The 12437-nt window shown below is 48.8% G+C and overlaps 1 protein-coding gene across 1 annotated transcript in view; it reads right to left on the reverse strand.

The window, feature by feature from the left end:
* LOC147668174 (regulating synaptic membrane exocytosis protein 3-like) overlaps positions 1-12437 on the reverse strand; it is a 129526-nt gene that overhangs the window by 86089 nt on the left and 31000 nt on the right. The window contains exon 2 of the mRNA XM_086948726.1: positions 42-154. Coding sequence (XP_086804852.1) covers positions 42-154 — 113 coding nt within the window. The remainder of the gene's footprint in view (positions 1-41; positions 155-12437) is intronic.

Consider the following 12437-nt stretch of genomic DNA (forward strand, 5'->3'; position numbering starts at 1 on the left):
TGTCGAGGCTTGTTTACACTTAGCCACTTGCAAGAACTCACCCATCGGCGGTGTAGCTAGTGTCTGTCTCCCCACAATTTGCGCAGGCCCAAGCCCATCCAGAAAGTCACTAAACTGGCTCTCTGCTCCCAGCCTGGTGGTAGGAAAGATGAACCTAAGAGGGGAAAAAAAACAGCCTTTACAAAACAGGAAACAAACTTGTGTTCGCATCATTAATATACACTTGTAGGTATACATAACTTGTACTTGAGGGAGGGCTGAGGAAGATTGTGGGGGTAGGATGGGTAACCTTGTGGCAAGAGAAAATAGGTATTTGAAAGTCTGCTCCCTTTCAGGTCAATTAAGCATGATGTGCTGTTTTGGTTGGTGATGCTTTATATTGTAGACTGGCACAGTGGTGTTTTACAATGGCACCAGGCAGGTGAATGTTTTGTTATGATATCACCTACAAATGGCTGCAAAATAGAAATTCATTACAAATACAGATAGTCCCCTCCCACCAAACATAGACTTCAGGGCCAGCTTTAGCGCTATTGACGCTTAGTGTAAGTCCTTTTTGGCACCCACGCACGAGCTATGCTCCTCAAATTCCCTCATTACTCTCCAACAGTACCCCTTATCTCTCCATAATCCCTCTCTGACATGCATTTTTTAAGGGATTCTCCTAGTTCACTCACACTCAGGGTTTGATTCCGATGTCCTTCGGAAGGACTATGAATCGGATTCCGGTTTGGCGAATCCGATCCAGAACCCTTGTTTCCGACCGACTCGTTCCCAGTTCCGAACGATCAAGTATGTTGCCTGAAAACCATTAGGGCTGACCGAATCGGTTCCAGAAGGCATTCGGACAGGTCGAGCCTTTCCAGATCCGATTCATACAGCTCTATAGACTTTGTTTCCGAATGAGCGAGTACGATGACTGATTCGGACAGCCTTTCCGATTCGTTTTGCCCGGAAGGAATCGGCTACCGGAAGTGGTCTTTGGGGGCCAGTAGCAGGCCCCCCTTCACCCTGTGGGGTGTCCGCTACAGGGTGCACGATTTTCACCAACCACCCTTTTCTTCAATGGAAGCCTGTGTTCTTGTTCTGAACACAGGCTTCCATTGTAGTCGATGGGAGCCTGACCAAATCGTATCCAGAAGCATCCAGATGCATCGTACTTGCTCGGTTGGACTCCCCCGATCCGAGTCGTCTGGAAAGCATTCCATAACCTATTCCGTCAGAATTCTTTTCGAATGAGATCGGAACCGACCCTTCAGTTGTGATCTGCATGATACACATTCTTTGCAGCAGGTACAGTAACCCTCTGAGCTACTTTATGATGGGTCAAAACTGCCTCTAGACAAAATTCCTGTCTGTCACCAGCAGGAATATTAATCACCACAGTTACCTTAACATTTTTATAGTTGCTTGAAAATTGCTGACGGCACAAGAAAGTTTACATTCTTTAAAACCCATGTCATTTTTAAATACTGCGCCCCCCACCAAAGTCGAAGCCAGATGCGGCTGCACCAGTCGCACCTCTCTACAGCTGGCCCTGACAGAATGAGAGCTCTGATTGAAAGCTGGTGGCTGAATGTCGGAGTGCCACCAACAGCATGGAGTAGAATTTCAGAGAAAGCATCACCACCTGGGCACACAATGAAGGCATAACACTGCAACCTCAACTGCATACTCAGCAGAAGTTCAAATGGAGAGCCTGCTGGTGAATGCACGAGGGAACCTTAGAAAGTGTACCTGCTGGAAAACTCGGTGCTCAAATAGAGTCTATTTAACAGAGTATAAAATTGCCTCTCAGAGGGCCTCCGGCTAAATATAAAACCAAAGATGGGGTGCTTACCACTGAATACACAAAAAAACTCATAAAGCGCGCCTCCAACTGGACACTTAGTGGAGTTCAGAGGAAGACTACTGCCAACCGAACCACCTACCAGGATATGCCATAGAGCTCAGAGAGAGCACCACCTCTGGCCAAGCAGTAGAGTGCAGAAAGAGAGCCTCCATTTGGCATCGCAACAGCACCCACCTTGAGAGCCCCATCTGGCCACGCAAAATAGAAAGAGCGCCCCCATGTGGCCTGCCATAGAATGCCTCTATCAGGCTATGCAATAGAGCTCAGATAAAGCACTCTCTCCTGGCCACACGTTATTTGTTATTTATTTATTTATCTATCTATTCGTGTTGCACACCTGGGCCTATTGGCGTGAGGGCTCTTTACATTGTAACACATTCAACATAAGCAGAATTGCATCAATAAGGAGAAAGGATTTGATGTTTTTTCAATATTTCATAACAAATGCATACTTGATGTAAAATCCAGATATCCGTTACAGACTTAGAGCCTCATTTAGGAAAACTGTTGCATTGCTCTGTGAAAACAGCGATGCAACAGTTTTCACTGCATCCTCCTTGCGACACGATGGATGCGCTGTATTTAATGTACAGTGCTCCATGTCACAAGGAGCTACAGACACGTCAGTATTTCTGACGTACCTGTAGGCGCATTGCTGAAGTGTGTCGCAAAAGTGACGCAACACCAGCAATGTTATATTACACATGGGCAAGTCCCATGTTAAATGTGCCTGCGTCAGTCTTACGCCTGTTGTGAGGCAGGAGCAACATTTTGACGCAGTGGTGCCCTAGAAGTGGCGAAGTGAAATCTGAAAGATGTGAAGTAGTGTGGCTCACTGGTTAGAGGCGGCAGACCCGAGAGCAGAGGACGGCCCGGGACCAGGGTTCGATTCCCGGCGCGGCAGGTTTCTGGACCAGGGTCAGCGGACTCGATAATTCTCCCGCCTCGGTGCCCACTCTGATCAGCGATCGCACTCGGCAACTCTGGGCATTAGCTTGCCTCATCTTCACTAACGGCCCCACCAGACCGCCGGGGATGCCTGGTCTCCCCCTGGAGATACCCATTAAGGGACCATCTCTCAGGGAAGCCAGGAAGGGTTTCGCAGCGGTCGAAGCGCCTTGGGACCCTCCGGGTAAGTAGTGCGCTATATAAATGCCTATACACACAAAGGGTAACGCCCATGCTGCATACATAATGTAGAGCAGGGCTTTACAAAGTGACGCATCTGCTTAGATGTGCCACTTTGTAAATAGGGCGCAACATGGTACATTTTTTATGCTGCTGGGACGTCACAAAAAGTGATGCAAGGGCGGCACAAATGTGTCGCAAGGCCTCATAAGTAAGGCCTTTAGTCTTTGAAGTGGCTGAATAATGACCATTGAGATGCTAACAGAGATGGAGAGTGGTTCATTGTTATTTGGTCTGACTATAAAGAGTTCTAGGCTGCACTGGCCACACCAGAGAAGGACTGTTTACATGCATTTCAGGGTCTGTAGTTGGCAATTTTAATGAGAATAGTGTTGTCACTTCTGAAATCCTTGAACCGTCACACATAGTGAAAAGATTCACTAGGCCCGGAGGGGAGGCATTGATGTATAGTGCTTTGGAGGAGGGAGCAAATTTTACATCTGATTCTGGCTGTGATGGAGACTAAGCGTAGCTTGCAAAGTATGGGGGTGTTATGGTTTGATCTGTTTTCAGAGTGAACAAACTTAGTTTAGTACAGCTCCGAGAAGTACTCCTGCTACTATGGTATTTCAAAAGTCTTACCGCTGGGATGCCTACGGGTAACCTTGCGCTTTATAAATGCTACTTCATTTAATTTCATTTCATTTCATTTCAAGATGGCTAAAAAATGTTTACCTGTTTTAAGATGGGCAGATGATGTGATGGATTTGCGTCAGGTTTTGAAGATTACATTTGGCAGACTTTGCCACCCTGTGGATATGAGGGATTAAAGTCAAAGCCAAGCATAGACTGAAGCCTAAAAATGTGCCAGATGGGACTGAAATAATGGAAAAGCCCTTCAGTTTCAAAGACATTTGCTTTGAATTTACTCTTGAGGGATATTGCGAGCAGGAATTCTGTTTTAGGGGGGGGTAATGTTCGCAGTATCCATGTATGGAGTTGGATTAGGCAGCTTCATGGAATGGCAATTTCTTTGACCATTGAGGTTTTTAAGTACAGTTGAGTGTGAATTTCGTTTTGGTGCAGAGCTACGCTGATTATTTTGTCGTCAGACTTAACTGATATACAGTCCTGAAGGCTACCAATAAGTGGAGCGGAATGAGTAGGCATGACATGCCTTTGACCAGAATCTAGATTATGCCTTGAACTATGGAGGTATTGATTAGATTGCTCTGTGTATCGTGAAAAATATGAAGATTAGCCTTCAGGTAAATCCTCCGTAAGTAAGTGGAAAGATGTTCCAAGTGTGAGAGAATTTAGAAACAATGGATAGTGTGGGTAGAGCAAAGGCATCTCTTTTTTTGCTTTAGAGCTAAAAGAAAACACCTTCACCTGGCCACATTTGGGGGTAAATTTACAAGTGAATGCTGAAATGTGGCATTATGCAAAAATTGCAATCGCCACGCTCTGCTATTCTGAAAACGCGGGGATGCGCCGTATTTAGTGGCAGCTGCTCCGCAATGGCGGAGGAACGTCGCCACACTGTCTAGTCACAGCCAGCAAATGTAAAATAAAACAATATTCAGGCATTGTATTATTTTACATTTATCGGCTCTTAACCAGCGCTGTGGGTTGGGGCCGGGCCTAGGCATGGGAGGGGGAGGAAGAGTGCTACATGTACTCCACTTCCTTTGTGCTAATGTGAGTTTGACCAGCCATCTCAGGCCAACCAAAACACACATGCGCACTTAGGTTTTCTCCAGCCCAGCATTGAGCAGTTATACTTCTGTGGCCCGCAACGTTCCATCAGAGCAGGCTCGGATTCAACCTGGGCTTCTTGTCTTATCACGGGACCTCAACTGATACAGTTGCTTCCGATCTTGGGAGGATGTGCTCGATGTTGACAATTGGGATGACTCCATCGAGGGTACCAAATAGGCACCCAGATGTCCCCGGGAGTCCAGCCTGTCACTCGCCTCCGCAGCCGAGAAAAAATACAAGGTTTTTCCGTGGCTTTCGAACCCACAGTTTGGCTGGGAAGAGGAGGCTGTAGTTAAGATTAAGGTCCCAGAGATGTCTTTTTATCTCCAGAAAAGTTTTCTGCTGGTCCTGGACTCGCTACATGTAGTCAGGCTAGATTGAAATAGGGTGCCCTTCAAACAACGGAGGCCCTCAGGTTCGGATAGTTTTCAGGATAGGAAGAGGTGTGGCGCAGCGGCCAGGGTGGCTGATTCTGGACCAAAGGGTTCATGGTTCGATCCCCGGCTCCGGAGGCAGGTTAGCCCAGCACCATGTGACTCCAGGCAATAGCTTGCTTAATCTTCCCGATGGACACCAGCGCCGGGACACCTCCGTCGTAGGTAGCTCTGCACTTTACAAATGCTTCAGAAAAGGGGGTGGTGATGGACAGAGTTTCTGAATTAAGCAGAATACTCCTACCCAGTCAACAGATCAGGGCTTGATCCATCACCGTTTTTAGCTCACTGCACCATCCCAGCTCAGAACATGGCTACATGCAAATTAGTCTGTCCCTGTCCCAGTGCATCATGGGAACAGGGCAAACCAAACTTCGAAGCCAATTCTTTCACTGGGAAGGAAACAAGCTTCCGGGGACCGGTTCCTGGCATTGCAGCCGTCATCGGCCCGGCTTGCTTGAATCCTGATGGTGCAATGAGCAAGGGACTCACATCTGAGTATACCCTTCCACGCTTATGGTGGACAAAACGATTCAGAAAAGGGGGTGGTGATGGACAGAGTTTCTGAATTAAGCAGAATACTCCTACCCAGTCAACAGATCAGGGCTTGATCCATCACAGTTTTTTAGCTCACTGCACCATCCCAGCTCAGAACCTGTCTACATGCAAATTAGTCTGTCCCTGTCCCAGTGCATCATGGGAACAGGGCAAACCAAACTACTAAGCCAACTCTTTCACTGGGAAGGAAACAAGCTTCCGGGGACCGGTTTCTGGCATTACAGCCGTCATCGGCCCGGCTTGCTTGAATCCTGATGGTGCAATGAGCAAGGGACTCACATCTGAGTATACCCTTCCACGCTTATGGTGGACAAAACGATTCAGAAAAGGGGGTGGTGATGGACAGAGTTTCTGAATTAAGCAGAATACTCCTACCCAGTCAACAGATCAGGGCTTGATCCATCACCATTTTTTAGCTCACTGCACCATCCCAGCACAGAACCTGGCTACATGCAAATTAGTCTGTCCCTGTCCCAGTGCATCATGGGAACAGGGCAAACCAAACTACCAAGCCAATTCTTTCACTGGGAAGGAAACAAGCTTCCGGGGACCAGTTCCCCGGAAGCTTGTCTCCTTTCCAGTGAAGAATTGGCTTGGTAGTCTGTTCTGCCCTGTTCCCATGATGCACTGGGCCAGGGACAGACTAATTTGCATGTAGCCAGGTTCTGAGCTGGGATGGTGCAGTGAGCTAAAAAACGGTGATGGATCAAGCCCTGATCTGTTGACTGGGTAGGAGTATTCTGCTTAATTCAGAAACTCTGTCCATCACCACCCCCTTTTCTGAATCGTTTTTGGCCACTATAGGTGTGGCAGGGTATACTCAGACATGAGTCCCTTGCTCACTGCACCATCAGGATTCAAGCAAGCGGGCCGACGGCGGCTGAAATGCCAGAATCCGGTCCCCGGAAGCTTGTCTCCTTTCCAGTGAAGAATTGGCTTGGTAGTCTGGTCTGCCCTGTTCCCATGATGCACTGGGCCAGGGACAGACTAATTTGCATGTAGCCAGGTTCTGAGCTGGGATGGTGCAGTGAGCTAAAAAATGGTGATGGATCAAGCCCTGATCTTTGGACTGGGTAAGAGTGGTCTGCTTAATTCAGACACTCTGTTCATCACCACCCCCTTTTCTGAATCCTTTACAAATGCTGGCATGGTGGCATCTCAGTCTCAGAAATTGAAAAAACGTGCAATAATAGCTCTTGGTGGTGCACCAGGTTTATGCGGAGGGACAAGTGCTCTGTGCATCTGCTCAATGGTAAAAAGTTTGAAAGCCTCTTGGGGGCCAGAACAGTTGTAATCCAGTCTTCCAGGAATAATTCAGCAGAACGTACCTCCGCTTTCTCAGGGAACCCTACAAAACGTAAATTACTCCTGAGTGACGTCCTTTCAGAGTCCTCTGCTCTGTCATCAAACTGCACCATTCACTTCTGTAGGTCAAGGACAGTGTCTCGATGTGTACGGACCTCCGTTTGTTAAGTATCTATGTTTTGCTCAGTAAAGTTCACCCGGTCAGATACTTTACGTGGATCACATCACAGCAAGTTGACCTCAATGGCAACAGAGTCAATCTTATGGACCATCTCATCTTGTGTAGTTTGACTCACAGCCAGCACATCTACTAAAAGAGGGTTGGCCATCTCCGCATCCCTCTGTAGCCCTTCACTGCGGTCAGTCATAGTCATCTCCTGTGCTCCGGAAACCGGGGAAAGAGCTGCGCATAGATTAGGATTTTGTTGGCCTGGACCACCCGGTTTCCCTTCTCTTTCACCCTCATTGACCCCAACAGAGGGTCGGCCTATCCCAGGGATTACCAGATGCGCCTCAGGGTATTTATGGAGTGTGCGTGCCCTAACCGTCACTCCTGGGGTGTTGTGCTCCACAGCCGTGGTCAAGGAGTCACCAAGGTGTCCACCCTTCTTTTCAGTCAATCGCTGCTTCTGCAATCTAGGGGACACAACGCAGCAGGCGACCAGCTCAGCCCTAGACCTCCTCTCGGTCTCCCGGGGGCATGGTCAGGACAATGCAGATGACCGGGTCCCTGCCCGACCCCAGGGAGCAAGCACTAGCTCGAGTCAGGGTCTCTCAATCGCTCATGGGATCTCCAAGTGCAGGATCAGGCTTGCAGTTCCCCTGTCTCGGTGGGACACTTGACCTAAGAGTCCGAGCAAGAAAAAGGCAGTCCCCTTCCTTCAGGTGTCTAGGCAGTTCCCACCAGGCTCCTTTATATACTAATACCTCAGCACCAGCCTCACAAACAGGGGCCTGGCTCACCTTCCGACAATTTTACCGTTCTCGGTCCCGCAGGCCAGTCAACCCGGCATTGTGATCGTTGCCACCACTCCCCAGGTCCGTGGGGGTCTCTCGGAGGCAGTCTGCCAGATGCCCCCGAGTGGGCCATCTTCACGTCAGGACCCGCTAGTCCTCTTCACCAGGTTTCCAGCCTGCTCCTCGCCTTCATTCTAGGGCGTCACTCAGCCCACCAGTACCGCCAGTGTACGTGGCAGAGGACACTCCAGGATCCACAATGCTGACAGCCTGCGTCCTCCGCCCTGGACCGTGGACCGCGGACTGCCGCCTCCCAAAGCACCACGGGCCCAAGGCAGCACCATCACAGGGTGGCCGTGGACGACCTATGATCGCAGTCCCACACCCCCAATACTGCACCCTCTCTATGGAAATGCAGCAGACGAGGGCTCTCCATTCCAGCAAACGCTCTGGGGGACCCCACACCTCTTCTGGGCCAGCCCCTTCTAGTAGCGCAGGGCTCACATTTCCGTTTCACCAATGTTGCAGGTCAGTCATCTCAGCACTGCGTCTCCCTGCCAGAGTTCGTTCCTCACGCTGCAACCACAGGTAGGCAGTCAGTTCACTATCACTCATTGGGCCATTTGTTTTGACAGGGCCTGTTAACACAGCCACCCATCTGGGTCTCAGGTACTCGTCCCAAATTCAGTTTCTGGATGCCTCTCAACTCAACTCCCCATTGAGCAGAGAAAATGGCGCCAGTCGTCTCATAGACCGTTGCCCCGTCGGAGCAAACTTTTTGCTCTGTCCGGTTATATTAAGCCCTCGGCCGACCTCAGAGTGAAAGCACTAGGATGCCAAATCATCGATGGGGGGTTTCTGCCAGGGCACTGCAAGATATGTGGTGACTTAAGTCCTATCGATGGAAGCCCCTGTAGAAACGTCTACTTCACTATGTTGTCAGCTCACGCACCCCCTTTCTTTCAATTCCATGTTTCCCTGCCTGTGAGAGTGAAGGCAGGGCGAAACATTTGGCCTGATACCCAGCAGTAGCCTTTCTACTCCTGCTGGGTGAGAGAAAAAATGTCTTCCAGGAGTTGGGGTCCTTGTGACATCATCACTGAGCCGGCCCTCGAGGAATGGGTCCCTGGGCAATACCATGGCTTCAGGAGTGGTCTGCACCCCCCTCCCCCTCTAAATGATTTACACTACCCCAGGGAATAGGACCTCTGGGACCACAATGTTGCTTGGGGAGTGGGGCTCTCCCCCTCCCTGTAAAACTTTATTTCGTCCCTTGGGATGGAGGTCAACAGGGTCTGGAAATGGCTTAGGAAGGAAGCCCCCCCCCCCTTCTGCTTTATAAATCAATCGACCGCAAGGATGGGGTTCCTGGGGACTGGAAATGGCACATGGATGGGGGCTTCATAACCCCCTCCCCTTTATAAATCAATCAACCCTGAGGGCTGTGATCACTGAGGCCTACAAAAGGTTCAGCGAGGAGAGGGTCTCATACCACTTCCCCATTCAAAATATGAAGCACCCCCGGGCCCTAGTTTTGCTTTTCTTAAAAAGGCAGGAGGCTGCCTTTTTAATTTTTTTAAAAATAAATTGTACCACAGATTCTTACCGGACTGGCTAGCAATCGCTTCAGAAAGATGGTTCCTACAGATTATTTGCAAGGGTGATGCCTTACGCTTTGTTTCTTTTCCGACACACCTTCCACAGTCCCCCAGTGACTGACAGAGCACCATCTCTCTATGTTGGTCAAAGGGGCTGTCGGGAGTGTGCCAGTGCCAGAAGTAGGATGTGGCTGTTATTTCTGTTACTTTATGGTGCCCAAGTAGGATTGAGGTTTTTGGCCTATTCGAGATATAACCCTCTCAATGCTTTCCTCTGGAAGACAAAATTCAAAATGTTTGCCGTGGCCAGGACTTATCTGCCCTCCTGGCTGGATGGTGGTGTTGGACCTGTAGGATGCCTATTTCCTTGTATACGTCCTGCCAGCCACCAGCGCCAGCTGCAGTTCATGGTGGGACACAATAATTTTCAGTTTACTGTACTCTCACTAGTGCCCTTGGGTGTTCATGAAAGTAATGACCGTGGTGGCAGAAAACCTTCAGTGGGCAGGGGTGCAAGCTTCCCCTACATCGACGACTGGCTGTTGAAGGTTGGCTCACCCCATGCAGGCGTTAACCACCTCCAGACTACAGAGAACCTACTGCCATCTTTGGGATACACTATCAATGATCACTAGCCCCTTCATAGGAGCTGTTCTAGACATGGTTCAGGTTTGTGTCTTTTCCTCGGGAAAGAGTCCCGGACATTCAGGCTCTGGTCTTGATCTTTCAGTCTCAGTCCTGGATTTCAGTGAGTTTGACTTTAAGCCTGATGGGACTAATGGCCTATTGTATCCTGCTGGTTGAGCACACCAGATGGCCTATGCAAGTTTTGCAGTGGATCTGAAGTCCCACGGGACTCAACATCAAGGGGTACTCTGCAACCACGTTCAGATTTCAGATGAGGTTGCAAGAAATCTGCAGAGATGGTTGTTGGACCGCAATTGGGTCAGCGGCGAACCTCTCTCCCTTCCCCACTCTAAGCTGACAGTGGTGCCCAACGGATTGCATCTAGGTTGGGGCGGCCTTCTAGGAGAGGTGGAAATCAGAGGCCTCTGCTTCACATGGAAGTCCTTGTTTTACATCAACCTTCTGGAGCTGAGGGCCATTTTATTGGCCTTGAAAGCCTTCCTTCTGTCCATCAAGGGGAGGCTGGTGCAAGTTCTCATGGGCGACACCATCCCAAGAGGTGTTGCAAGGTCTCTTCTGCAAACTCAGAAAAGCTTGACTCCCTGTTTTCTCCACCACCGAGAATGTGCAATGTCAGCACTTTTGCACATTGGAGTTTCCAAACCATCTCTCACTCAGAAAGACTCGAGTGGAACTTGTGACTCCTTTAGGCCTTCTGCTGATACCACTCCTGCCCTGAATTCACAAGACCATCAGGACAGACTGAGCCAAATTCATCCTAATGGCTCCGAACTAGGCTTGAGAATATGCCCTCTAATTAGCCTGCCCCTCCAGGAGGACTTGCTGTTGCAGCAACAGGGTGGGTTTTGCATGTCGGCCTTCACACTCTCCAACTTCATGCTTGAAACTGAGCGGTAACAGCTGAACAACTTCCACCATCCTCTGGAGGTGGTTGATGTCATCTTGATAGCCAGGCATCCTTTAACAAAAACAGTATCCGCCTATCGTTTGTTCAGATTTGAGGCTTGGTGTGGCTCAAGCTGGATTGTCCTGCCTCCAGGCCAAGTTATCTGATGATCTGTTATTTGTCTCTTGCCTGGCAAGGCGTTGTGAACAGTTAAGGGTTATCTTTCGGCAATATTATGGTAGCCAAATCAGCCCTCGTTGTTTAAGTCACCGGTTGTGACTTCTCCCATTGTTTGGGACTTTAATCTGGTCCTGATTTATCTGATGTGCAACACATTTAAGCCCCTTCACAGCCGTCTTCTGTGAAACTTTATTATCAAGACTGTGTTCCTTATCCCCATCACCTTGCCACAACGTGTGAGTGAACTTCAAGCTCTTTGTGTCAGTCAACCATACACTTCCTGCTGAAAGTTGTGACGTTGGTCCACGTCAGTCAAACTATCATCCTGCTGGTAATCTTTGCTTCACCTCCTTCATCTTAATAGGAGGAGAGGCTCCATTACTAGGACCATAAAGAGAGTGCTGAGCTTCTACATAGATCGCACCAAAGACCACCAGGTTGATGATCAGATTTTTGTGGTGTTCTCTGAAGCAAGAAAAGGAAAAGCAGTGCAGAAGAGAACCATCTCATCTTGGATTGTGCTCTGCATTAAGTCCTGCTATGCATTGAGTAAAAACCAGCCTCAGGAGGGGCTGTGTGGAACTTCTACCTGCAATTTGGGTTATATATTGTGGGGCACGTGTGTTCTTTTCAATTACATATCATACGGTTGATTCCTCCCAGTGTGTTATGTAACATTTGATGTAGGCTCTTATTATGAGTAGTGAGGTAATTCATTTATGGCACCCTACTCGTGAGAGTCTGGTAGTTTAGACATCTACTTGCAGGGTTAATCCCAATCTGTTTCCTATGACCCTACTGGACAGAGAATCAAAGAGGATTGAGGTATTCAGGAAATGGGTGGTGTTCTCAGCTGGCCATAGTCCTTTGGTCAGTCAATACCAGCTGCTTGCTGGGTAAGTAGTCACAAGAATGATGGGACATGGTCAGGGAGATGATGCTTGCAGTCCCAGAGACACTATTGACTGCTTAGGTAGAGCAGTCGGAACTAATGTGCTCTGATTCTACACATGGATGAGATCCACTGGATTCTCAGATGACACTAATGTGTCACTCATGGATATGCCATTTAACATGTCTTACGTATTTTATGAGAAGGCTAATTCTGCACTAGACCACTTCCAAGAAAG

Source organism: Lissotriton vulgaris, unplaced genomic scaffold (genome assembly GCF_964263255.1).
Source record: "Lissotriton vulgaris unplaced genomic scaffold, aLisVul1.2 SCAFFOLD_3230, whole genome shotgun sequence".
Lineage (NCBI taxonomy): Eukaryota > Metazoa > Chordata > Amphibia > Caudata > Salamandridae > Lissotriton > Lissotriton vulgaris.